Source organism: Dipodomys merriami, unplaced genomic scaffold (genome assembly GCF_024711535.1).
Source record: "Dipodomys merriami isolate MVZ:Mamm:240054 unplaced genomic scaffold, mDipMer1.0.p SCAF_10, whole genome shotgun sequence".
Taxonomy (NCBI): domain Eukaryota; kingdom Metazoa; phylum Chordata; class Mammalia; order Rodentia; family Heteromyidae; genus Dipodomys; species Dipodomys merriami.
Window position 1 is genome coordinate 46942360 of NW_027202271.1, and position 27801 is coordinate 46970160.

Sequence of the window (27801 nt, forward strand, 5' to 3'; positions counted from 1 at the left end):
TTAGGATATACAATTTATTTCATAGTTATCTTGAAGATAGGTGATATAAGTCAATAACAGAGCAGTATAGAAAACCCCCATGACCAAGAGTCATTGTGTCCTAAAGGAATCTAATATTATCCAAATTGGTGGGGAAAACAACCATCTGCTAGGGTTCAGGAGCTCAACTGCACTTGTGTGTAAGAAAGAACCATCACTACTTGTGTGTTTTCAGCCAGCAAAGGATGGTGCCAAGAACCACCTTTAGATAAACACGTTCCTCAGCCCATTTTTCCCCTTTATGATTTGCTGTCTCCAGCAGTTCTCACCTGGGTGGAAGTTTTCACCTTTCCTGTGGACAAGGTACATGTGAAAGGGTGAAGATTTGATTGTGAAACATGCTGTGGGGCCCATCCTAGGCTGTGGTCAGTAAGCAAATGTCTGTCCTTAGGTTGACCAGCTGCAGTCTTTAGTTTCAGCTTCCTGCACATGGAGTGCTTTGCCCATACTTGCACAGAATCAGCCTTGGAAAGCTTACAGGTCACGTGACCCATTCTTCTTCCAAACAATTACATTTGAGCCTACCCCTAGGATCCTTTGTCTCTTTTTTGGGGGGTTGGGGCAGGGGAGATAGATTAGGCAATACCTTGTAGAACCCTAGCTGACCTGTGTCAAAATAGTTCCAAAGATTACCATTACAGGGAAGGAAATGGCCAACCCACACAGATTCCTGATCTGTGCAGTGAGGCTGTTTCACAGGGTTATTATGAATGTAGACATCATCATGCTCACTGCAAACTCCAACTCTTGAACGTGTTGTTCAGCATGACACAGTTCAGCAAGGATCACCCAGATACCCATAATCCTCTTCCTCCTCCTCCTCTTTTTCTTCTTTTGGTGCAGTATTGAGATTAAAGTCAGGATCTTGCACTCTGGTTAGCTATTTGGCTTTAGGCTGATACGCTATCACTTAAGCCACATCTCCACTGCTGCTTTTTGCCAGTACATGGAGACAAGAGTCTCTTGGATTTGTGTGCCTAGGCTGGATTCAACTGGAGATCCTTAAATATCAGCCTCCTGATAGGATTTAAATATCAATCTTCATTCTTTAACTCCTTACCACATAATGCTTTTGTGCCTTTTAACTACTTTTATATTGAAGGCATACTCATGATTCTATACTGTGATTCAATTATAAAACGAAGGGTGGCTTAAGGACAAATTATGACTGAAAGCAGTTATTGACAAAGGAACAATTGTCATATTAGGGCATTGTATAATCTGCCAAAGAAAGTCAACTAGCAAAAAAAAAAAAAAAAAAAAAGCCTGATTCTGGTGGCTTGTATCTGTAATGCTAGCTACACAGAAGGCTGAGATTTGAGGATCACGGTTTGAAGCCAGCCTGGGCCAAAAGTCTGTGAGACTCTTCTCTCCAATTAATCACTGAAAACCTAGAATTGAGCTATGGCTCAAGTAGTAGAGCACTAGTCTTGGGCAAAATTGCCCAGTGTTAGTGCCCAGACCCTGAGTTCAAGCCCTAGGACCAGCACCAAAACAAACAAACCAAGAAAACAAAAAAGCAAAATCATAAGGTTCACAGAATTCAAAGTTTTTTAAAGAAATAAATGCTAGCCACCTGTTTCCACATTTTAAAGAGAGGAAAACAATAGATCAATGCAAGGGTGATTGTTAAGAATGAGTAGCCTGATGATACTAAGAAATAATAATAATAAAAAAAACCCTCTAACCTGGAGACACTTTGTACCTCTCACCAGAGCAACAAGAATCCAACGCTGGAATTGCCACCAGCCTAACCAAAGCAGGTTTTAGAGAAGCTGTGTTACATAGTGGGCTGTCCCCAGGCCTCTCTTTCAGCACAGTACTGCCTTGGAATCAGCTAAGTGACAACTGATCTGCTCATCTAGAATACAATGTCCACTACAAGTCTTCAGACTCTGGGATTTTGATGGATTTCTTGCGTAGGGATTCCAAGGAAAAGGCGGTTGGGGAAACAGGTCTTGATTCTGGAATATGCTCCATTCTGTACTTTTCAATGTATGGTTCAGCCACTTCCCAAACCTGGAGAGCAGGGATAGAACAGAGTTGAGAGAGCCACAACCTTGTTTCCCTGTCCTATCAAACATGGACTTCACCCTAAGCGAAAACATCCTCTTCATCTGATTAAACACATAGTGACGGTTTGCTTGTATTTATTGGAAGCTACTTGACACATGATGTGTGTCAATTAGTTGCTGGGTGCATTAAAGGCGTTTTAAAAATACAAAGTTCACGGGGGTGGGGGTGTGGTACAGTGGCAGAGCACTTGCATAGAACATACAAGCTTCGGGATCAATCTAAAAAAAAAATAGTGTGGAAGCTGGGGTGGTAGTGCATTGATATAATCCCTGCTATTGGGTAAGCTCAAGGCAGAAGGATTGTAACTTTGAGGCCTGCCTGGACAACTCAGTGAGAGTCTGTTTCAGAATAAATATTTTCCAATAGGATAAGGATGCTGTGGTACAGTGTTTGCTTACTGCCACAGTCCAAATCTGTTCTAAGGTATTGTTTTCCCTTTCAAAGCAAAAGAAGCAAGAAACAGAACCTAGAAGATTCGGTATGCACAGAGTTAAGGATGCTTGGCTCAAGGGTCTGATATGATGGTGTGCTTTCTAAAGCAAGCCTTGAATGATAAAGGGCAACATGCTGGATTTCCCCAGGGCTTGATTTCCATGCCATAAGCGCTCTGTACTTAGGAATGCTTGCCTCTTGCTGCTGAAGTGTGACCTATGTTCTAGCCCTGTAAGTCCTGCCTGGGATAAATCACAATCTCAGCATCCTTCCCCCTGCAGCCATTTACCCCATCCCAGAGCTACCGAATCCAAAGCTGCATTCTCGCAAGGTGGCCAGGAGAGTCACAAACACATTACACCTGAGGAACGTGCCCTCGACTCCTGGTTTTGTTTTGCTTTGGTATTTTTCCCCCTTTATCCATCAATCTCTTTTATTGAAGGCATAATAAAAAAATTAGTAAAATCTTCTCAAAATAAGGTTTTTAGGATTAAAGTTGCCTTTTTTTTCTGTTGGCCCCTGCCACCCAGGGAGATCTTTCTTTCTCTCAGGACTTACCTCCCAGACTGTACGTTCTGACTAGCTAGCTCCTCCCACACCTTTTTATTAGCCCCAGAGTTGGCAGCAGATAAGTATCTTTCTTTAACTGAGAGGTTAAGATCAAAGAGAAAATTGTTTCCCTTGAGCAGAGCAACCTTCCTCAGAAGGCTGAGATCTGAGGATCATGGGTCAAAGTCAGACCCGGCAGGGGAGTCTGTGAGACTTTTATCTACAGTTAATGAGCAAACATGAGGGAAGTAGAGCTGTGGCTCAAGTAATAGAGCACTAGCCCTGAGCAAAAAAGCTCAGGGCCAGTGCCAGGGGTGGGGAGGGGGGAATCAAGTGATTCTAGACAACATGATATAAATTATTTGAAAGGTTTAAGGTGTGCATGTGCGCATGTGTGCATGTGTGCACGCACACACACAATACAAAAGATATTTTATCTTTTCATAGCATATAATATGCACTGTATATATAATGAACCAGCACACTAAGCACTCGTATCATTCAGCTAACTCTATGCTCATGAAATCAGAAGAAAGCCCATACCTCCCCCAGCCATATAGGAGACAGGCTACAGCAGAATCTTAGGTGGACTCAAGGTCCTTTGGAGTAAAAATGCCTGGTAATTCCTTGTCCCAGGTCTATGCAGGCGTACACTTTGTGGTGGTACTGTGCTAAGGTCACCAGGAGAAAGTACTTGTGAAAGAAAGAGGCCTTCTTGCAGAGAGGAATCTGAGAAGCTTTCATTCATCTTCTCTCCAGGAATGCCCATTCCTAAATTCCAGCTACAACTCATTTCAACTTCCAACCCCTAGCTGGGCAGTTTGACTTCTTAGTCACGTTGCTTCAGTACCTCTGTGTTTACTTCCAAGGACAACAGAAGGCAATAGACTATGGCAGCATTTCTTCACCCGATTCCCACTCTGATTTCCTATAACAACCCCAATCTAAGAATTAAGCAAGTAGCCATCTTGCCTTCTGCTCAAGTAGCAGCCTGTGTGCCGCCTCAATGTCCGGGGCCATGAAGCGATCTTTAATCCAGGGCCTACGAAGAAAATATATCAATCATTCAGGTGAACACTGAGCTCTGCCAAGATTCTTGGTTCTGATCTGGTGTGACACCCAGGGACCTGTTGACTTTACCTTACAACAGAGCGCACCAGGTCGTAGACCTTCTCCAGTGGAGTGGTTGTTTTCAGGGGGCGTAGAAACTCTATGCCCTGGCAGGCTGCGAGAAGCTCGATGGCCAGCACTAAAACAAAAATGACAAGGCAGTAGTTGATTGAAGTCTGACTTCATGCTTGAGGAACAGAAATCACACAAAGTTGCAGCTCTTGTTCACCAACCAACAGATGGCTAGTTCTCTATTGGTAGAAGAAAGACACCTTGGTATCCTGGCGGCTCTTTGGATCTGTCTTTAATGGTAAGAAAGAGAAAATGGAGACATTTACCCTGGAAAGAATAACAGGCTCCCTAACCATCCTAGGAAGCTGTTCTTTAGGCTACCCTAGCAAAATCTTCCAGTTCCTCCCATTCAGATCCTCCAATCAAAGTTTTTGTAAATATGAGTAAGGAAGGAAGTCAGCTCAGTTCTGGAGCCCCAGACCTCTTAACTAAGGTACTTCCTTGCTCATAATTTCCAACTCTGTGTACATGAAGTGAGGGCATTCCAGATCCACAATAGATTCTTCATCCTCTCCCCGTGTGACTTTCCATACTCACCAGAATTCATAATGTGCTTCATGGATTGAAAGACATCAAATAATTTTACACTTGATTTGAGTTCACCATGTATGTGGTTAATCAACTTTAAGCTTCTAAAGTATTTCCTTGGAAGCTGGGCGCTGGTGGCTCACTCCTGTAATCCTAGCTACTCAGGAGGCTGAGATCTGAGGATTGTGATTCAAAGCCAGCCAGGGCAGGAAAGTCTGTGAAACTCATATCTCCAATAAACCACCAGAAAACTGGAAGTAGCGTTGTAGCTCAAGTGGTAGAGCGCTAGCCTTGAGCTGAAGAGCTAAGGGACAGCACTCAGGCGCAGAGTTCAAGCCCTAAGACTCCCCCCACCCCCACCCCCACAAATTTCCTTGGCAAATAATGGAATCCAGAGTGGTTCAATCTTATCTTAAAAATTCTTTTTTTTGTAATCTTAAAAATTCTTAATTGCTTAGTATCAAATGTAGAGAAATGTCCATTTTAATAGTCAAGTATATTACAAGGTATGGTACATTTAATAAAAGTTTTTTTTTAAGCAAAGGAAGACTATCTAGGTTGCTCTATGGGGAAACTTAACAGTTGACAAGGTACTAAGTTCTAGAATTTCAGTTCTAGTGGATTTAAAGACATGAAATGGTCATTACAGAATTAGTTCCATAGTAATCAGACATCCTTGCTCATTCATTGGCTCCTTCCAACTTTAAATGAGGGCAGGTCTCTCAAGCCAAAGGGAATATCAGGTCTAAAAACAACTCACAATTTACATAAAGGTAGAAATAGGAAACAGTTAATTATCTAAAACTAAAGTTGGGCAGGAGTTTGTAAGGGAGAAAAGATTTTTTTTCATCTACAGCCACTTAGATGATTATAGTAAATCATAGTAAATTGGCAGATTAACTACTTCATTAGCCAGCTTCAGGGGCACTATCATATCTTATATTCTGAGACAGCTGGGACAGGGGCTCATAGAGAACGGTTCTGTACATGGAGGTGTAATGAGGCATAAGATGGGGTCGGGGGTGTGGTGGGGTGGGAGACTTGAACCAATCACCTGGGATTAAACCCCAGCACTGGTGTTAAAGCTTTCTGGCACATTACATTACATGAACCTGTGCTTTGGGTATCTGATCTACAAAATGGGACAACAGTCCATACGTTCTGGGGTAATGGTGCAGATTAAAGGAGTTATAAGGTTGCCCACAGAGAATTCTCAATGTGTTAGTAATATGTTGCAACCTCAAAGGAGGGCAATCTACAGATTATGCCAGAGACAGAAAAGACTGAGAGGTAAATATCTACAAGAGAAATATTAAATCCCCAGGTTACCACATCTGTGACCATTTGCTCTCCATAGCCAGCAGTTTCCCCTAAACTCCCTAAACACATTTACTGGGACTCAAAAACTGCACGCTTCATTATTATGAATTCAAAGTGTGCACTGCATTTTTATTTAGCTGGATGCTTTTTCTGTGGCTTTTATTTTGAACTAAGCTGATACCTTATGGCCTAATAGCCACTTCAACCATCCAAGTTTTTTGTTTTGTTTTGTTTTTGTTTTGCTTTTTGGTGGTAATGGGGCTTGAACTCAGGGCCCTTACACTTGCAGTGCAGGTGCTCTACCACTTAAGCCAAGCTCCCAGTCTCTAAGATATTTTTTTAATGCATTGAAAATATCCAAAGAGGGGCTGGGAAGGTGGCTCAGTGGTAGAGCACTTGCCTTGCATGCATGAGGCCCTGGGTTCGATTCCTCAGCACCACATAAGCAAAAAGTAAAAAGCCGGAAGTGGCGCTGTGGCTCAAGTGATAGAGCGCTAGCCTTGAGCTGAAGAGCTGAGGGACAGCGTCCAGGCCCAGAGTACAGGCCCCAGGACTAGTCCCCCCCCCCAAAAAAAAAAAAGAAAGAAAAAGAAAATATCCAAAGAATCATGGAAACATCTTCCCCCCTTAAATAATTAATTCTTTTCATCTTAACAGCATAACTCACAAGAAATAACCATGCTGAACAAATAAATAACATTACGACTTAGATATACTGCAAATATATGATTGACTTAGATTACACTGCAAATATATTCCCAAGTTCTAAAATTTGGATTCTACTTATTGTTATCTTCTTAGGGGGCTAATTTATACCTGTGTTTCTCCTGAGCTTTTGGGTATCTGTTCTTGGATGTCCTCTTGTAAGGATCTTCACCTGAATTTATTTTGTGCCACTGTCTTCCTTTCCCTTGCAAAATTAGTACTCTGTGTATTGTGTGTTTTGTGTGTGTGTGTGTGTGTGTGTGTGTGTGTGTGTGTGTGTGTGTGTGTGTGTGTGTGTGCTGTTCAGGACTTAACCTTAGACATCCCTTTGGAAATGCCTTTTTGGTCCCTCCATACTAGATCTGATTTAGTTATATTCTCCTCTACTTCATTCCTTAAAATTTTATCAAGTGCAATAGAGTTACCAAGTTGTCATACAACCTCTGCTTCTCTGTCTAGACTTTAGTGTCCATGAAAACAGAAGCCAAGCACCTCTGATCTCATTCCCTGTTCAGTGCACTGGGATCAAATGGTAGATGCCCTTCTACCCCAGCTTGGTGGATTAAGTCTCATGAAGCTCCCGCATTCATTACCAATACCATGAACAATCACTAGTTGCTAGGATAAGCAGGTTCTTCATCTTATACTTTATAGCCAGTGCTACTGGATTCCAAGATTTAAATATCTATAATCAAAACAAAAGTGGGTAATGAATATGCATGTGATACAAATGGCAATTGCTTTAATCGTTTGCTGCCAACTGCACTCTCCTGATATAAATGAAGAGAACAACACGTCATGAATCAGATCTATCTATCATCTCGACGTACAAACATTTGTCACACAAACATTTGATCAAGTTTGTACCAGGTCCTGTTCATATATTTCAGGCCCATTGAGAATTGTGATTAAGACAGATAAGATCCCTGACTTTATGTTGGGGCATCTGTGGCTCTCACCTATAATCTGAGCTACACAGGAGGCTGAGATCTAACGATAACTGTTGAAAACCAGCTTGGGCAGAAAAGTCTGTGAAACTCTTATCTTCAATAAACTGCCCAAAAGCCAAATGTGGATCTGTGGCTCAAGTGGTAGAGCACTAACCTTGAGTATAAAAGCTCGGTGTCTAGGCCCTGAATTCACACCCTAGACCAGTAAAACTTCTAGGTCAGCAAAGCTCAGGAGCTTCCTGGGGAAAGGAGTGGGAAGACCTTGTAGTTACATAGAGAAGACACATGCTATACCGAGCACAGGTGGCTCACGCCTGTAATCTTAATTACTCAGGAGGCTGAGCTCTGAGGATTGTGGTCAAAGCCTGCCCAGGCAGGAAACTCCATGAGACTCCAATCTACAATTAACCACCAGGAAATCAAAAGTGGTGCCGTGGCTCAAAGTGGTAGAGTGCTAACCTTGAGTAAAAAAGCTCAGGAAGAGTTTCCAGGCCTTGAGTTCTAAATTGATCATGGTGATCATAACATAATTCTGTGAACATATGAAAATCACCAGACTATACAGTTTAAATGAATGTTAACTTAATATGATGGTGCATGCTTGTAATTTCAGTATTTGAGAGGTGGAGTCAGGAGGACTGAAAATTCATTTAGAGCCAGGGCTGCAAAACAAGTCCTCATCTCAAAACAAATAAACAAAAAACAACCAAGTGAATTGTATCTTGAAATAGCTGCTTCAAAGCAAAGAAATGACATATTTCTCTTAAAATGGTGATATTCTTCATTCAGCAATATTTATGCATTGTTCTTAGACATACTCAGAAACCCAGAGGACCATGTTTAAAGGAAGTCAAGTTCTCTTTCCTTCAAGGACAAAAAAACCACAAGCAACAAAGAAGTCAAAGGGAAAGGGAATTTTAGTGCAACTCTCTTGGGAAAAAATGCTTTTGTCAAACAGTTGAATCTACATCTTATCAAGTCCATTGTCCATTTCAATCTATGAGAAATACTCAGAACAAAATATAAATTAAAAGTGACACAAGAAAGGCAGATGCTGATGCTCAAGCCTGTAATCCTAGCTAATCAATTGAGGTTATCAGGAATGGTAGTTTGAAGCTAATCCAGGAAGAAAAATGTGAGACTCCGTCTCCAGAAAAAAGTAGCAAAAAGCATAGCTGGAGGTATGGTGGTAGAACACTAGTTGAGCAAACAAAGGAGCAAGCTGATCAGGGGGAAAAAAAGAAGTGACAGGAAGAACTTATTCCAGAATGTCAGTTTGCTTATAAAAGAAAAAAAAAACTTTGATTTTCAACTAGTCAAATAGTTTCAGTTTGAACCTTGCTGACTTTCTTTTTGGCTGGGGAGAAGAAACTTGGCCATTTACGTCCTTGCTCCTTAGGAGTGTAGAACTCCCAGGACTTGGGTCAACAATATGGCATTACCTGGGGGGAGGGGAGGGAAAAAAGTCTGGGACTGTTCTAAATGAAAAGCATCATTATAATCAAAGCATCATTATAATCAAAATTTGAAAATAGGCTTCAAGATGGGTGCTTATGGCTCATAGATTCTTAGCTGCTCAGGATTCTGAGATCTGAGGATCCCAATTCGAAGCCAGCCTGAGCAAAAAAGTCTCTGAGACTCTTATCTTCAATTAACTAGCAAAAATCTGGAAGTGGAGCCAGGCGCTGGTGGCTCACACCTGTAATCCTAGCTACTCAGGAGGCTGAGATCTGAGGATCGCGGTTCAAAGCCAGCCCGGGCAGGAGAGACTGTGAGACTCCTATCTCCAATAAACCACCAGAAAACCGGAAGTGGCGCTGTAGCTCAAGTGGTAGAGCACTAGCCTTGAGCTGAAGAGCCGAGGGACAGTGCCCAGGCCCAGAGTTCAAGCCCACGACCGACAAAAAAAAAAAAAAATCTGGAAGTGGAGATGTGATTCAAGTGTAAAAGCCAAGAAAGAGCTGGAGGCTCAGATTTCAAGTTGTGGAAATAATGCACTCAGGCACATGTGTGTGTCTCACACACACACACACACACACACACACACACACACACACACACACACACACACACACACTGTTAAGTTTGAATCCTGATTTGTTTGACCCAACCCACTGCAAAGGACTCAATGTGGAATTTTGTTGGGTGTGGTAATGGAGCCCTGTTAAAAAAGAAAACACAAGTATTGAAGACAGAAAGTAGGTAGGGGCTATTGGGAATTTGATTCAAATAATTTGGGGGGAATAAAAGAAAACATGGGGGAAATGTGAATTAGGATGAGGTGTGGGAGGTTGCTGGTATCCTCCTCCCCAATTCTCAGTGTGTTTTGAAAAAAAAAATTTCATTGAAAAAGTAAAAGGGGGAGGGGGAGAAAGCCAGCCAAGTGTGCCAGTTTAGCTTTTCATAATCCCCAATTCTTAGTCCTCAGCAAGCATCCGAAAGGCCTGGCACACTTGCTCCACTCCCCTCCCTAAAGTTTCTAGCTCAGACTTGGGAGGAGGCCCAAGAACCTGTCTTTTGAATGAGAATCCCAGAAATGGGTTGAGACAGGAAGGTCCTCCATCCCCCGCTCACTGGCTTTACCTTGTTCCGCGTGCTCCACCACTCTGAGGGCCTTCCTGGCTGCCCATCCTCCCATGGAGACATGGTCCTCGGTGGCAGCGCTGGTGGAGAGCGAGTCCACGGACGAGGGGTGGCACAGAGCCTTGCTCTCTGAAACTACACGAGACCACAGCAAGTTAGGGAGCATTTCTAGCTTCTTTCTGTCCAGGAGCTCTGGACTGGACCCAAGCCCCTTTTCCTTTGGGGAAAAGGAAGCAGGTTGATCTCCTTCCCTCTCTGTCCCCTAAGTAAGAAGGGCTGCAACGTTCTATGAGCTCTGAGATCAACCAGGGCTGAGGCTCTGAAGTCCTCTGATTACACACGGGAGGCATTAGACACATTCAGCATGCTGGTGGAGATTGGGAAAGAGAAGCCATCCTGGATGTGCAGCCGGTAGTCAGGAACAACTTGCTTACGTAGGCGAAATGGTGGGATTTGAATTCAAGTGTGACATTGGAGGACTGAGGCCAGAGCTAGAGTCAGCAAGATTTAGCAATTCACACTGTCCAGCACAAGTAGGTGTTTCATGTTTAAGCAAGGGCTTGTGATCATGACCAGAGATCCCTTTGGGAGGTGAGGGGGTCCCTTGCACCGAGACCTCTCGGATTGACTATGTATATCAATGTCTCAGACATCTTCTTATACTGCCTTACTGATCTTGAGTTTGGGCCTGAGAGCCTGTTCTTCTAATAAGCTCTCAGGTGATATCATATTGTTGGTTGAAGACTTTAAGTAGCAAGGACTCTAGAATGACAAGTTCTTTCTCCTCAGCTTCAGAAGTCTGCAAGGTTCACACTCAAAAGTCTTTTCTCCTCTTCCATCCACCTTGGGTTCAGTTTGGTACTTTTCTGTGCCATCCAGGACTCAGGTTGAAACTAGGGTGATCAGGTGGTTGTGGGTAGTCCAGTGTTTGATAAATTCTGGCATTGTAAGTCCCAACTTCTGTGGTCCTAAGCCGAGGGTTATAGTGACCAGCACCCTGTGGAGTAAGATGTCTCTTTCTCTGCTGAAGGAACATCTTAATAAATAAACAACTGGGCAAGCAGAATATACTGGACCAGAAAAGAAAGTGAATATCAAGTGGTTCTCTGGTAATTCTTTGAGTTGGGGTCTTGTGAGATGTTAAGGTGAGAAAAGGTATAAGAATAATTTCATTAATAATAATCAGTACCTATTGAGTGCTCATGATGTACTAGGCACAGTTCCAAAGGATGTATTGATTTTATTTAATCCCCCAAATAGCCCCAGTAGATAAATTTACCATCATCATTTTACACAGGGGTTAACTGAGCATCAATAGGATTAAGAAACTTCATATGGAAATGTCAAAATGAAACTCCTTAATTTGTTCAATTAATATACACTAAGTGAAAAAGAAGCAGTGACCTGATGTGATAGTGTTAGTCAATAGCAGAACTGGATTCAAATCCAGCCCGATGCTTTCAATTAACCACCTGCCATGCTGTCCTGCCTTTTGAGGAAGGATCGTTCAAGAAAATGTAGGATGCCTAGATGAATATGGATTTCTGAGAGAAAAAAAAATCTACCTAAGTCATTTTCTAGTAATTTTTATTGTCCCAGGTAATTCAAATGTCCCAGGTAATCCTGTATTTTTCTTTATTAAGCTTGGCAACTCTGTTATAAGGCCAAGTACTGATTATAGTGAGAGCCTCAGTCACTGAAGTGAGAGTATAGGTTTGGGAGCCAAATTGCCTGAGTTTGAATTCAGTTCTACATCTGACTGGTTGTGCAATATTAAGTAAATCAATGGCTTTTGCAGGTCAAGTATTCTTCTGTAAATCAAGATAGAATAGCACCTCTCTCCTGGTATCTGTTGTCATGATTAGGTGAGTAAGCACAAGCCATACTCTTTCTTTGTGTCTGACACTGTTCTGATCCTTACTTATGTATCCCTGGAAACTCTGAGGTAACTTGTGAGGTAAGTTATCATTAGAGCCACATCCCTAACCCTTTTTCCTTTCGTTATTTAACTTTTTTCACACAGTCTCACGTTTTGTGCTCAGATTTTCCTACCTATACTTCTTGGGATTACAAATGTGTACCAAGCCCAGATTGTTCTTTAAGACAGGATCTTGCTAACTCCCACTCTAACCCCTGAGCATTGAATAATTCCCTTATCTCTACTTTCTATGCATGAGCAGCCACACCTGGTTGGCATATTGCTTCTCATAAACATTTTTCATATGTTGCAATAACATCTTTTTTTTTTTTACTTGTAGGTATATTTAGCAGAATGTCTTCAAAGTTTAATTGTTCAGGCTGGTTCATAAGCATTTTTGTTTTTTTTTTCTTTTAATAACTTTCACATTGAGTTAATTGAGTTAGGAAAACAAACTATAAAGATGAAGTCCACACACAGCTGGGTGGTCTGTGCGTGTAATCCAGCCTGGGCAGGAAAGTCCGTGAAGCCCCATCTCCAATTAATCAGAGAAATGCTTAACTGGAGAGATGACCCAAGCAGTAAAGTGTCAGAGACAGGAACAAGAATGCTAAGTGAGTGCTTTGAGTTCAGGCTCTAGTACTGGCACAAAAGAAAGAAAGAAAGAAAGAAAGAAAGAAAGAAAGAAAGAAAGAAAGAAAGAAAGAAAGAAAGAAAGAAAGAAAGAAAGAAAGAAAGAAAGAAAGAAAGAAAGAAAGAAAGAGAGAAAGAAAGAAAGAAAGAAAGAAAGAAGGAAGGAAAAGAAAGAAAGAAAGAGAGAGAGAGAGAGAGAAAGAGAGAAAGAGAGAGAGAAGGAAAGAAAGAGAGAGAGAAGGAAAAGAAAGGATGAAGTTCCTATACATCGTTAAATTGCTTTCCACAGAACCATTGTCCATTTACAACCTCATAATTATATTGTAATTTTTCACTATTGTTGAGGGTTTTTTTTTCTCCCCCCGAAACATGTGAAAAGAGTCATCCTGCTCCATTAGTACTGAGGGAGGTAAGAGAGTAAAAATAAAAGTGGCGATCTCATTCAAAGTCAAAACCAGACCGGCCTTTAGCTAGACATCCTTGTGTTGTGGGAGGTGGGAGAGGCTCTTACCGAGGGCCGCTGCTGTGCAGTGGGCTATCATAAACCCAGAGTTGAGGCCGCCTTCAGCCACCAGGAAGGCTGGCAGCTCACTGAGGGAAGGATTACAGAGCCTTTCGATTCTTCTCTCACTAATTGCAGCTAGCTCATGGACACCAATGGCCAAGTAGTCCAGGGCCTGAAAGAATGCTTCAGTTTAGTTGGCCTATCTTGGATTATGCATTCAGGACCAAGCACATCTTTGAAAAGCTTACTTTGGCTGGGTATTCACCATGGAAGTTTCCTCCAGAAATAGTTTCTCCTCTACTGGCAAAGACCATCTTTCAAAACAGGTTAAGGCTTACTGGCAACTTCAAGTGTAGGGCCCTGCCCCACCTGCTTGTTTTGCATAGTGAAGTGGCATTCCTTGTACAGACATGGGGAGGGAAAGGGATGGGTCTTTCCCTAAGTAGTCATCGGCATAAAGAAGTCCAAAGTAAAAAACAAAATTAAAAATTAAAGGTAAATATATACACCCAAATGGAGACTGATGGAGTACAGAACATGAATTAGTGTTTACTCTTCAGATCAGTGATCCCCAAGTACCTTAACTATACTAACCTGGTGATTAGCACCGGAACTCCCAAGTACCAGAACACCTGTTTGAAGGCAAGTTTTGTTGCTTCATTGAGCACTCTGAGTTTGTGCTCCAAAGAAGAATTTGTCAAATAGAAGATGGTGCCTGGTGAATAGCCATTATAATGTCGGGGAATAAGCAATGCTGGGAACATTTTCAGAGTCTGCTCAGGATCCCGTACAGCATTCAAGGACAGATGAGGGCTGGGAAGTTGGCTCAGTGGTAGAGCGCTTGCCTTGCATGCCTGAGGCCCTGGGTTCAATTCCTCAGCACCACATAAGCAAAAAGAAAAAAGCCGGAAGTGGCACTGTGGCTCAAGTGGTAGAGCGCTAGCCTTGAGCTGAAGAACTGAGGGACAGGGCCCAGGCCCAGAGTTCAGGCCCCATGAACAGTCCCCTCCCCCCCAAAAAAGGATAGATGAAAGTCACCAAGTTCTCACAAATTCATTTAAGTAGGAGGCAACTTTAGACTCACTGAGATAATTTTAGACTAAATGATAATCCTCATCTATCCTAACCTTTACTTAAACCAGCAGGCACCCAGGCAAAGGCAGTAATGGAACCTTCTTCCTGGTTCCAAAAAAATGCTAGTTTTAATTTATTGGTCTAAAGAAGAATTGGCTTTCTATAGCTATGGGTTTTACATTCATGGCTTCAACCAATGTGAGTTTGAAAACATTCAAGAAAAAAAATGTGTCTGTACTGGACATTAAATTCCTTAAGTAATATAGTATAATAACTACTTACATAGCATTTGTAATATATTAGGTATGACAAGCAATCTAGAGATGACTTATAGTGTACGGGAAGAAGTGCACAGATTACCTGCAAATACTATAGCATTAAGGAATCAAGTTCTCCATCCTTATGAAATGGAAGCATTCATGCTATGCTTTGTACAAATAGGGAAATGCTAACTGAAGTCAAGTTCATGTCAGAAATAAAGCTTGGATGAGGAAGATCTCTCTAAACACTTTCGTAAGCATTGGAATGTTGCAGGGAGGCTGCATAAATAGAGGCAAGCCCACCAGGCTCCCTTCAGTCCCATGTGTGACTCTACTGCCAACCTCAGCAGTGGGCCAGTGTCTTCCTGAATCGCTTCAACCAATTCGGGAGATGCCTCCTTTAATCTTCCATGGGTCACTTTTGAAAACATAACACACTGAATTCAGAACCACAGAGCTGGTTCGCAGGTCTGCTTACCAAGAGAGTTACTTAGCCTAGGCTTCAAAGACTAATTCATGGAAAAACAGAACTGAGATGCTAAGAAGAAAAAAAAAAGATTACCTTGCCAAATGCTAATGTGACCAGCTAGAATTGCATCACTGCAAGTGAGTAGACATTCAAAGGATACAGGATTATCTGTTGCACTGTTCAGTTCTGTGGTAATGATGTCCTTCACAAATGCTATTGTGTCATTCACCACCCCGTGGACCTAAAACACAGCCCAAATAAAGATATATGACTAATTGAGTCTGGTAAAGATGATAACATTCTTAGCAGATAACATCTTCAGTCTTTCTCCAGAAATTGCTTTGCAATTAGGACCACAAAGAGTATATTTAACTCATTTAAGAATACAAAGATAATTTCAATGAACTTCCTAGATTCTCATTAACATAAATTTGAATAAATTCATTATAATCTGAATTAGATTGGAATTAGATTAGAACAAGACTTGCTATTTTAGATAGATAGATAGATACATGTGTGGATAGATATGTAGATAGAAAGAAACATAGATAGACAGATACAATATATCCTCTCCAATTTTCTGTCACACTCTAGGTTAGAAGCTGGCATAAGTTGATATTTTGTTCCTTGGGATACCTTTTGGGAAGGGTGTGATACTGTACTTGACCTTAGGACCTTGTGCTCTTTCTTACTCACTGTTGTTTTACCACTTAAGCCATACCTCCACCCAGCTTTTTGCTGGCTAAATGGAGATAAAGTCTTTCCAATTTTTCTGCCCAGCTGACTTTGAATGTTGATCCTCATATTTCGGCTCCCTGAGTAGCTAGGATTCCATGCACATACCATCCCAGTACCTGGCCTTGGGATAGCTTTTAATCTTTCCACCAGTCCACATAATCAAATAGTATACAAAATGGATGCCTAACATCAATTCAGCTTGCCTACATTTTAAAAAAAATTTTGGGTGTTAGTCCTGGGGCTTGAACTTAGGGCCTGCACACTATCTCTGAGTATTTTTTGCTTAAGGCTACTCTCTCCCACTTGAGCCACAGCTCCACTTCTAGCTTTTTGGTGGTTAATTGGAGATGACCATTTCATGGGTTTTCCTGCCTGGGCTGGCTTCAAACTATGATTCTCAGATTTCAGCCTCTTGAGTAGCTAGGATCATAGGCATGACCCACCAGCATCCAGCTTACCTGCATTTTTATATGAATTAAGCCTCACAGATTAGCTGATAGTAATTTATATCTGATAAAAGTTCAGGCATAGATAGACACCAGAATTTTGAAAGATAGAATGAGACTGTGCTGATGGCTGGCTCCGTTTTATCAACAGGGATAACTAGCAGGACTCTCAACCCTAGCCTTTGCACTAAACCAACGTAGAGAGTTGTCTGTGGGACCCTGATAGGAGGTTAAGCAAACCAATTCAAAAGAAAAGAAATAATTTGGCATATAGAGTAGAAAGTTTTTAATAACTGAAGGAGTAGAGGTACCTAATTTTAAACAGGCATTAAAAAAATTTGGATTATAATTGGCCATGTCATGGTTTTCTAACACTTTCCATATATACATATATATATGTACATACACACATGTATAGGTATATATGAGGAAAGTGTTAAAATATATATGTGTACACACACATTTTCCCCTCTGAACTTGGCAAAGAACTGCTGTTGTTGGTTTTCTTATTCCCTGTTTTTACCTGGGGACAGCAGCGTAAAGTGTACGCATCCTGAACACGATCGCAGAACCTGTGGCTCTCTGTGGAACAGTGGGAGGATAACATGGAACAAATTACCAACCTTCCCACAGAACACAGAACCAAATGAATTCACTCAAATAAACATGGTCAGACCTGCAATTTCTGATGGGTGGTGATCTGAGTCCAAGAGCGACCGGAACCGAAAAGCAACTTCAATCTGCCCACGCTGAGGGCGGACGGCATGAATGTCTAGCATTGAGGAAGGGAAGAAAGGTCTCAGAAATTCTGATATTAAGGTGAACTACTGTTAGAAGACCAGCCAAGGTTCTGACACAGGCTTCAAAAGTCTCAGGGGCCCCTAATCTACCCCTCAGAATTGAAACATAATTCCTTCTTGACTTTATTCTTTCTACTTCAATTAGCTGAGTGCATACTGTGTGTTTCATACACTAGGACTTGAACTTGAGACATCAAACTTACCCTTGAAGGAACTGGACTGAGGCTAGCTCAGATAGTGACCTAATTAAATTCATTTTTGAAATAGCTTTCTACCCTACTTCTTACAGTACTGGGTCTGAAACTCACTTCTTAATAAGCTACCTCTATAGTTTTTCTTGCCCCCCCCCCACTTTCTAATCAGGACAATTCTAATCTTACTCTAGGTGCCAAGTCCTGCAAAGAGACTTCTAAAACAGTACTGTACTTAACAGGACCAGATTGCGAAGTGATCTGTAGCAGGTCATCCGCTTCTCAAGGTCAGTGGATGTCTGTCATATGGTTGTTGGCACAATAAAGTGTGGCAGAACTTGATAGATGTAGCTGTACTGGTACTGGGCACGCCATGGATTCCCAGGTTGTCTCTTTCTTCTCCACCACCCACCCCCGCCACCACCACTCCTGTGCCTAAGGATCTCAATCGACTGCTCACCAACTCTGGATGAATGGACAAATGCACAGAAGCCCCGTGCTGACCTGTATCGAAGGCTTTGGTGGTGCCCTTCAGCACCTCAAGGGTCAGGGCTGCCACAATGTCAGCCTGCCGGGCAATGGCACTGGCTCTCTCCACAGCTTCGCAGCCCAAAGAGGTGATCATCTGTGTCCCATTGATTAGTGCCAGGCCCTTTGGGAAGGGAGAGAAAAGTTGTCTACCGTATTTATTGTAATTAACCTACCTACAAGTGGATTTCATGCCTTTTGCTTTTGTAAGAGAAAAAGCAGCCATTCAGCGGAACTAGGGCTAGCCTGTTTTCTCAAGTACAGGGAAGTGGGCACACGTGAGGAACAAATGCCCTCATAATGGAGTTACTAGTACAGATCTGGAAAATGCATGTCTTGAAGAATGTCTCTGTTCTCAGGGCAGCCATGTAACTGGAGAGCAGTTTACACAGGCAATCTTTAATTACTCCACTTCCTTTCTTCTTTATTTTCTCCCCACTAAACACAGACATTCTAAAACAATCTGGTCAATACTTTGTGGTGTGGGGCCTTTTATTTTTATTTTATTGCTGGTACTGGACTTAAACTCTGCCTGGGCACTGTCCCTTAGCATTTTTTACTCAATGCTGATGCTCTACCACTTGAGCCATGGCTCTACTTCTGTCTTTCTGCTGGCTAATTGGAGATGAGAATCTCACAGACTTTCCTGTCCCAACTGGCTTCAAACCAATCAGATATCAGCCTTTTGAATAGTTTGGATTATAGACATGAGCCACCAGCTGACTTGCTTGGAACATCTTAGTGGCCCTCAGCGGTTTGCTGGGCTCCTCAGAGAACTGGATTTGAAGGTTCAGTTCCTAAGAGAGCCCCCAAGCATTTGTGCCATGAAGAATCTTCGAAATGCTCATGAAAAGGGCCTTTGTTCAGTGAGCAACTTTCTACAAACATTTAAGTCACTTTTGTGTCAAGGATGTAGTAAGACTGTTAAGAATGAAAATAGTGCATGAATAAAGACTTTAAAATGTACCAAAATTTTCTTGAATTTCTTTACCTCTTTTGGTTTTAAAACAACTGGTTTCAACCCATGAGCTTCTAGGACCTGTAGAGTGATTTTTAAAAAAATATAAAAATTAGTATCAAATGTTATACTAACCCATTTCTGATTCCTGTGTTATTTAATTAAAGATTTTCTAGGCCAAATGGCCATCTTATAAAAGAACCATATACATTGATTCTGATCATTTTCTAAAGTCAGAAAGCATATTTAGTTTTCAAATAATGTTTGGCCTTAATCCAGGGCTCCGTTTTCTACAGAATCAATCTCAGTTTTGAGTTCCTTTACATTCAGTTTCCACTTTCGTGACTCACCTCTCTGATTGCTAGTTCTTGACATACCTGGGGCTAGATTAAGGCTGGTTTCCTAGCTGCCTCTAGAGCTTGACTTAGAAAAGTCATTCACCCTGGTATCTGTTTTTTCTATCACTGGCAGAACTGTGGACCAAGGCTTTCAGGGCAAATGGGCACACCAACAAAAAGGGTAGGGGCTACAGAAACCCCTCAACTGGGTTGAGTCAGAATCCTGAGGGGAAAGAGGCAGTAGAGTCTTCTTCTGAAACAAAAGAGGTTTAAAAGAAAAAGAGCCTCTATATTAAGGTTCCTCTAGCAAAGAAGGAAAGAGGAGTTACAGTAAGAGAAAGACAGAATGAGTCCCTCTTCACTATGTCCATTTCTCAGGGGGATTTAAGTAACTATCACTTACCAGTTTGTCTTTGGGGTGTTAGGGTGAGGCTGAGGGTGGGAGGAAGGGAGACAGAGGAATCCTATGTTGCAAGACTGAGGATGAAGGAGGTGTGTTGGGCACATATAGGAAAATAATCACATAAGCTGCTCAGAGAGCGTGAAGGGATTTGGGGGGAGGACAGGGTCAGGAAAAGGCCCAAAGGAGCAAGCAGCACAACTAGAGGACTTTTCAGAAGGAAAGAAAAGCAAGGCAAGAAGAATGTGCTCACTCTGGGCTCTCTGCCCAGCCATCAGCAATCCCCAGATTCTATACTGGAGAGCTGTGGACAGGCCGTAGAGTGGGATCACATGACAAAGACAACTCTTCAGCCACATTAAGTCTGCACTTTATGCTGAGGACAATGGGAAACATTACAGAACACGCCTGGATTTGCCATTGACCCAGGTCAGGCTGAATGCTGTGTGAAGGTGGTTGGGAAAGCACTGTTGATAGAGAAATGATCAAAATCAGGCTGCAGGACAGAAAGATGATCAGGGAGGCTGTCCCTCTAGAAGATGACCTAGTCCTTGAACTTTTTCTCCTCCTTGGCCCTCTGCCTCTTTCACTTCCATTAGGAGTCCTCTAGCACGTTGTCCTGATACTTTATGTGATGCTTTGGGCTGGGAATTTGGAGGTTAAAGAAAAACATTAAAGCTTTATCACAACCTTTCTGATTAGCTACCAGGGAAGAGCTTGAAGAAGCTGCTTTTCAGAGATGACAGAGAGCATGCTAGGAACCATAGCTCTGCACAGGTTAAGACTAGTTCCTAAATCCAATTTGGACAGTGTGAAACCCCTCCCCCGACATGCCCACTGGCAGTTGATAGGTGCCAGATCAATTCCTGTGATTCACACTCGCAGTCATACCTTTGCACTGAAGTGATACAAAAATCCTGGAGGTTGGTAGGCAAGTATATGCAAGATGATCACCTTGCCTAGTTTGACTTCCAAGCTCCAGTCGACTCATTTCTAGCTTAAGGATAGGAGTGGCTCTCTCATTGGGATGTTATAACTATTCAGAGACATAACGCATGCACTAATATGTGGGGTCCAGCCTAGGAACGTCACCATCATCTAATCAAGTGGTTATGAAAGTCTTACATATTTCGCATCAGCCCAGCCACTCTTTGGGGACCACATCTTCCCTTCTCCAATTAACCCAAGTGCAAGATGAGCGAGTGGGGCAAGGTCTCCACTGGCACCAACAGTTCCTTTCTCTGGAACGTACGACAGGCAGGAGGCTACAAGAGGAGTAGAAGTAGGTACCAATTACCTCTAGACTACTTATGTCAGTGTGGTTACTTGCTTTGAGTGTGAACACTTCCCCCCTCTCCCTCCCTCCTACCAGCAATAGCACCATTCTGTGCTGTAAATACCCGAGGCAGGACAATTCCTAAAGCTCATTATTGTTTTTTGGTTTTTTTTTCAAGCAAGAGGCACATTATTGTTTAAAGTTCCTGCTGAGCTCCATGGGTAGAAAGAGAGAGGAGTGAATGGAGAAGGGGAAAGAGGAAGGAAGGAAGGAAGGAAGGAAGGAAGGAAGGAAGGAAGGAAGGAAGGAAGGAAAGAAGGAAGGAAGGAAAGAAGCAAGCAAACAAGCAGGAAGAATAAGGAAAGGAAAGAAAGGAGGGAGGGAGGAAAGAAGGATGGAAGTGAGGAAAGGAAGAATGGAAAGGAGGGTGAGAGGGACAAAGGTATGAAACAAGCAAGCAAGTATGGAAGGAAGGAATGGACGGATGGAGGGAAGGAAGGAGGAACAAGTTAAGAAAAAAGGATAACCTCTCCCTCCCAGTAGCAAAGACTGTAATCTGATAAATACTTCCATTTCTAGAAATTCTAGCTATGTACCTCAAAGCCATAATCAGGACCCAGCTGATGCTCATTACAGCCTTGTTTAGAAGAACATACAGTTAGAAATTATCTAGATATGGAATTAAGGGTCATTTGTGCAACCAAATCATATGATTTTGTCATTAGCAAATGTCTGAAAACAGGTAACTATTGACCATTTAAAAGTAATGTGAGATGGGCTGGGAGGGTGGCTCAGTGGTACAGTGTTTGCCTCATACGCATGAGGCCCTGGGTTTGATTCCTCAGCACCACATAAGCAGAAAAAGCTGGAAGTGGCGCTGCGGCTCAAGTGGTAGAGCGCTAGCCTTGAGCTGAAGAGCTGAGGGACAGCACCCAGGCCCAGAGTTCAAGCCCCACGACCGACCAAAATAATAATAATAATAATAATAATGTGAAGTACTTGAAAAGAACATGGCGCACTGAAGTGTTAACACCAGTTCTCTGGGGGTGGTGAGTTCATAGGCAATTTGGTCTCACTATTATTGTTTGCTTGTTTGCCTGTCATTCAGTCAGTCACCTATCACCACTTCTTTTTTTTTTTTTGGGTCCGGTCGTGGGGCCTGAACTCTGGGCCTGGGCACTGTCCTCAGCTCTTCAGCTCAAGGCTAGGGCTCTACCACTTAAGCCACAGCGCCACTTCTGGCTTTTTTCTTTTTGCTTATGTGGTGCTGAGGAATCGAACCCAGGGCCTCAAACATGCAAGGCAAGCGCTCTACCACTGAGCTACCTTCCCAGCCCCACCTATCACCACTTTTAAGTGACTATGAACTGTTTTATTGAATTTCCCCTGAAAAGTTACCAAAAAAAAGTTTCTAAAATGAAATCAGACTCCTGATAGTGGTGTTTTTCCCAACTTTTAAGTAGTGTTAGTAGATTGGTCATGGTGGTGCACACCTTGTATGAACCAGCTCTTGGAAGGTGGACGGGAAGACTGAAAGTTTGAGGCCAATCTGTGGTATATAGTAATAACCTATCAATAATAGTAGTAGTAGTAGTAGTAGTAGTAGTAGTAGTAGTAGTGATGATGTTGTTGATGATGATGATGATGGTTTGAGTAGTATAAAGCAGCTTCATCTATGCACAGGCCAGCTTCCAGACCACAGTTTACTTTGGGGTATTCTCAGCATAATAGGGAATGTAGACTCACCATCAAAGCACAGGGGAGTTCAAGGTTGGAGTTGTACTGTCTGGGATTTAAGGCTTATAGAAGGACAGACTGGGTTGGATGTGCAGCACAGCTCTATCAAGACTGTAGGCTTATATTCAAACTTCACTGGTTGGCCAATCACATGTATGAGTCACATATGTGCCTATAGCAACTGGAGTGTGTGTGTGTGTGTGTGTGTGTGTGTGTGTGTGTGTGTGTGTGTGTGTGTGTGTGTGTGAGTGCGAGTGCACATGTGCATGTGTGTTACCAGTCAGGGGGCTTGAACTCAGGGCCTGGTTGCTGTCTCTGAGTTTTCTGCTCAAGGCTAGCCCTCTACCACTTTGGACCACAGCACCACTTTTAGTTTTCTGGTGGTTAATTGGAGATAAGGGTCTCACTGAGTTTCCTGCCTGGGCTGGCTTCAAACCACAATCCTCAGAGCTCAGCCTCTTGAGTAGCTAGGATTACAGGCATGAGCCACTGGCGCTCAGTATAATGTGTGTCTTGTCTATGCTGCTGCAAGGCCCTGCTTCTCTTCTCCTTTACCCATGAAGCGCCTGAGCTAGAAGTTTTATCCTTATCTTTGAGAAACAAACAGTGCTTCCCAACCCTTGTCAATCTCTCCTCTTCTAAGAAGAAAGCTCCAGAGTTGAGTTGTATAATGTCCCACCCCAAGAATGATTTTATAATTAAGCAGATAATTAACCTCATTATACACCTGTTCCACTTTTGTAAGAATTTGGATTCAGGGTGTGAGTCTAGCTGGTCTATCAGCTAGCAGGCAGCCAGACATACAAAACTAGGCTTCAATATAGATGCCACCCAGCAATCCTTTCATTCTCTACCTACTATGGGGCAATTTCTCTAATCATTTATAGATATCACTGAATAGAAGGTTATGTCGAGGCCTGAATTTAAGAGCAGGCTTAAGAAGGGCTCAGTCTAATTTTTCTTTCTACTGTTTTATTTTTTTTTGTCCAGGTGGTACTGGTGTTTGAAATCAGAGCCTCACGCTTGCTCATTATGCCACATACTCAGGCCTTTTTTGCTTTAGTTATTTTTCCAGATAGGACCTCACTTCCAGATATCCTACTACTAACCTCCAATGCCAGCCCCAACTATGATCTTCTAACTATGCCTCCCACTTAGCTGAGATCACACAAGTATACCACCACACTCAGCATTTTTGGTGATCTAAAAATCTCACTAACATTTTGCTCAGGCCTGCCTCAAACTTTGAACCTCATGATCTCTGCCTCTTGGTTATCTGGAATTACAAGTGTGGCCCAGCTCATTCTACTCTTAGAGATGCCACATGTTAAAGTGAGGGTACTATAGGCTAGGCTAACATTCCTAGGAATGACTATCTCTGCCTCTCACACCTCAAACCTTCTTCTAGCTTGTCCTTCTCACCAAGCTCATTTCCCACTCAGCTCAATTAATTTGTCTTCATATCTCAGCTGATATCTCAACATCCACAACGTCACTCAAGTCTACCTTGTAGGATGTGCCCAGGCTCCAGGAAAAGTCAGCCTAGGAATCCATTGTCTTACCATTAAATACATCAATGACTTGTTTGAGGGTCTCCAGGGAAATGCCACTGTAACCTTTGGCTAAGACATTGATCCTTAAAGCCAAGAGCATCCGGCACCTCTCAGGGCTGAGTGGTTTTCCAACACCTACAAAACACGATTCATATTTTTTTCTTCAAGCAAACCAAATATTTTACTACCTTTTGGCTTTGTTCACCCCTCAACTCTTCTCCCAGTACAGCCCAATCTCTAAGCGGCTTTCTACAGTTGCTTCGATCACTCTCCCTGCTTCTTGTCTTGCGTCTCCAAAGGCTTGTCCAGACAAAGGTAAGGCCCAGGATTCCCTTCTCCATGCCCCGTCCCTTGAATTCTTCAGTGAACCCCCTACCTTCCAGAAAACCTTTATAATAGTGAAGAGACTCCTCTGGGTTTAATGGGGCCTGAACCTTGACAGATTTTCCCACTCATCTGGCTAACCCTTAATCATTCTCCCTATACTTTCTTCTCTGAATGCGCCACTATCTCTACAGGATGGGATACATGCTCCTATGCCAACCTCACCCCTCCACCTGGAAAGGTGGTCCTGCCTGATGCCATCTGCTGCCTTTTGGTCCCAGCACTCAGTTTCTGGAATGCACTTGGCACAATGACTTATTGTAATATCTTTTTCATGTAATCAAACAAAATCTGTTGAATCAGTTACCTGAAGAATGGGAACGAACTAGGTTGACCTGAAGCTCCCTGGAAGAAAAAGATGCACATCTTACTTAATAACCTCTGGTTTAAAAAAAAATCCCCTAGCTCGGGAGAGGAGAAGCATAATTAAATCTTTGGGCAGCCAGCCAATCTGTTTTCATTTCCAATTCAGATATAAATGAACCCAAGCCTTGCCCTAGTTATCTGTTCACTGGGCACAGGCCAATGACTTGCCTTGTTGAACAAAATCTCAAAGATAGAGAGCTCTGGGACTTGAGTGTATGTGTGTTTGAAACTTACTGTAGCTTATTGACAGGAATTACGGTTCTGGCAAATTTCCCAAAACCTGTAGTAATACCATATACCACTAGAATAAAACAAACAGATATTCCATAATTAGATGTGGCAGACTGCATTTGTCTATAAAAGAATTGGATGGCACCAAGAGTACAAGATACCTGTCTGTTCTTTGATGATGCTATTTATGACTTCTCTGGACTGCTGTACCTTCTTTTCAGCAATTGAAGTGAGCTGGGAAAATGGTCATCAGAAGTGAGCACATGAAAGACTTCCATATCGGGTGAAAAATGGCCACAGGGCATCCTTCCTTCCCTCTCTCTCCCAATACCTTTATTTTGTAGTGTCCCTTTCCCAAGTTGACCAGGTCTGTGGTGGTCAAACTGTCCCCATCTAAGGCGATAAACTGCACAAGAAGAGAGAATCCCAGTGAGTATGGGGGGCTTCACTGCTCTACTTAATCCAGAAGAATCAAAGTTGACACTTGATTTTACTATGTTTGTAAAATAATACTGTGCTAACAAAAACAGACAGCTCGCTGAAGAGACTATACAAGGAAAAGTTAGAAATGTAGACACTCCGTGCCTTCCCAGCTCCCTTTCTCTATGACACAGGATGACGAGGCCCTGTCCTAGAGGATAGAGTTCACTCTGAGAGTCGCTGGCTTTCCTCCTCCACTTCCTCCTTAAATGAGAAATGTGACTTTGTTTTCCCCACAAAAAGGAAATGATTTGCTACGTACCTTTTCCGGCTCTTTATATTTGCTGTATCTGATGTCAGGTAAAGGAAAATTCTGGAAGTGTGGGAAAGCCCCAGTCTTAGCCCCGCAAAGGTGGGTAGAACCCTTGGAACTGACCAAAAAGACAGCATCAGGAAAGGATACAGATAAACTCCTTCTGGTTGTGAGGGAATGAAGTCAGGGGACATTGCATCTCCTTCTATGACTGAAACAAGAAGGCAGGAGACAGCTCTTAGAAATCACAGCGCAGAGCTCCACATGTGGATTGTGCTGCTAGATCATCTATCCATTGCCCTTGAATTGTATGGAAATGGCTGCTTCATAATGACTTCCTGTGCTTTCCCATGCCTCAGCATCTTCACACTGGGCTCTCAGGCAGAGATGTAGCCAGGCACTGGTGATTCATACCTGTAATCCTAGCTACTCAAGAGGCTGAGATTTGGGATTACAGTTTGAAGCCAGCCCAGGTAGGAAAGTCTGTGAGAGTCTTATTTCCAACTAACACCCCCCCCCCGTCCCCCCCCCCCCCCCCCCCCCCCCCCCCCCCCCCCCCCCCCGCAAATAAAAGCCACGAGTGGACCTATGGCAAAGGTGCTAGAGTGTTTGAGTGCCAGCCTTGAGTGAAAAAGCTAAGTAAGGGGCAATGCCCAGGCCCTGAGTTCAAGTCCCAGTACTGATGCGTGCATGCACACACACACACACACACACACACACACACACACACACGCGCACACACATGCACACACACGGAACCATAGACATGAGTTTAACTGAAAGCCTAAGACCTAGTCCCCACCTCCACCTCCACCTCCACTTTGCAATGTTGTCTTTTAGGTCTGAATTCCTGACACCTCTGGGCTGCTGGAAGGATACATTTTTCTTCACAGTGCCTGGGTGATAGCAAAGGGATCCAAACCTGCAATCACGGGTTCCGGTTTGGACCTTGTCACCTACGGCTGCCTGACTTTGGGAAGTCACCACCTCTGGATCGGTTGCTCCCTTTGGTGTGAGGACCTGGTCGCTGAGGCTTGACCCAAGGCAAGCACACCTAGCCTCATCATTTCTCCTGAAACGAGGGTGACCTGTCCAACTCCCTCCAGGCCTGAGGGACAAATCTGCGCCACCCCACCCCAGTTTGCCCCCACTTCCCGGCAGCCACTCACCCACTTCCACGAACTCATTGTCCTCCAGCGCTACCTCCAGCAGATCCTCGTTGTCCAGCAAGCCTAGACCTTTGCACCTGCGCATGAGGAAGCGCACGGCGTCCACCGACTCGAAGCCACCGTTGTCCGGCTTGTTCTTCATGTAGCGCCGCACGGCCTCGCGGCCCAGCCAGCCCACTGTGAGCTGGGCATCCTGGCAGGGCACAGCCAGCCATTCTCCGCGCACGTGCACTGTGTACCTGGGCATGGCTCTTCTGTAGGCGACCCTGCTGTCAACCGGGTGCCTGCACCTTCCAGAACACAGTCCAGGAAGGAAGAGTTTTTATCCAGAAGTGACTTTTCTGGGTGTGTGTGTGCGGGGCGGGGAGGGGGGAAGAAGTTAGGAGCACGAGGATGGACTTTTCAAAACACACCCCTTCTGTCTCCTTTACTCATTCATGCGCTGGACAAATATTTATGGAGGTTTCATGGGGGTGGGGGTGGGGATGTCCTTTTGGCTTTTTCCAGTTGGGCTAGAAGAGGCACACACACACACACACACACACACACACACACACACACACACACACACACACACACACACACAGGTGCGTCATCTGTTTACCTGCAATCCAGTCCTACCTGGAGTCTCACATCTGGAAGGCTCAGCCCTTGCTGGTATCTGCTGTTAGCCCTCTCTGGCTAGACCCCCCCTGCCCCTATTCTCCTCCATGGAAGGCAGCTTTATAAA

At 43.3% G+C, this 27801-nt stretch overlaps 1 protein-coding gene across 3 annotated transcripts; it reads right to left on the reverse strand.

Moving 5' to 3' along the window:
• Hal (histidine ammonia-lyase) lies at window positions 1-27777 on the reverse strand. 3 transcript variants are annotated; one of them, XM_069990417.1, is made up of 21 exons: window positions 27693-27777; window positions 27072-27361; window positions 26053-26113; window positions 25912-25939; window positions 25501-25575; window positions 25331-25403; window positions 25173-25239; window positions 24880-24917; window positions 24198-24323; window positions 20748-20887; window positions 18918-18965; window positions 17903-18050; window positions 17084-17179; window positions 16931-16989; window positions 15384-15464; window positions 13669-13734; window positions 13427-13592; window positions 10365-10499; window positions 4237-4345; window positions 4069-4138; window positions 1-2058 (listed from the first exon to the last, which is right to left on the reverse strand). In XM_069990417.1, exons 2-21 carry the CDS (start codon window positions 27316-27318, stop codon window positions 1918-1920), a joined length of 1974 nt encoding a protein of 657 aa, XP_069846518.1. In that variant the 5' UTR covers window positions 27319-27361; window positions 27693-27777; the 3' UTR covers window positions 1-1917. The 3 variants fall into 3 exon arrangements, with proteins under 3 accessions (XP_069846518.1, XP_069846526.1, XP_069846535.1); XM_069990425.1 differs by having other exon boundaries at window positions 27676-27709; XM_069990434.1 differs by lacking the exons at window positions 27072-27361; window positions 27693-27777 and adding an exon at window positions 26825-26887.
• Window positions 27778-27801: the final 24 nt, after the last annotated feature.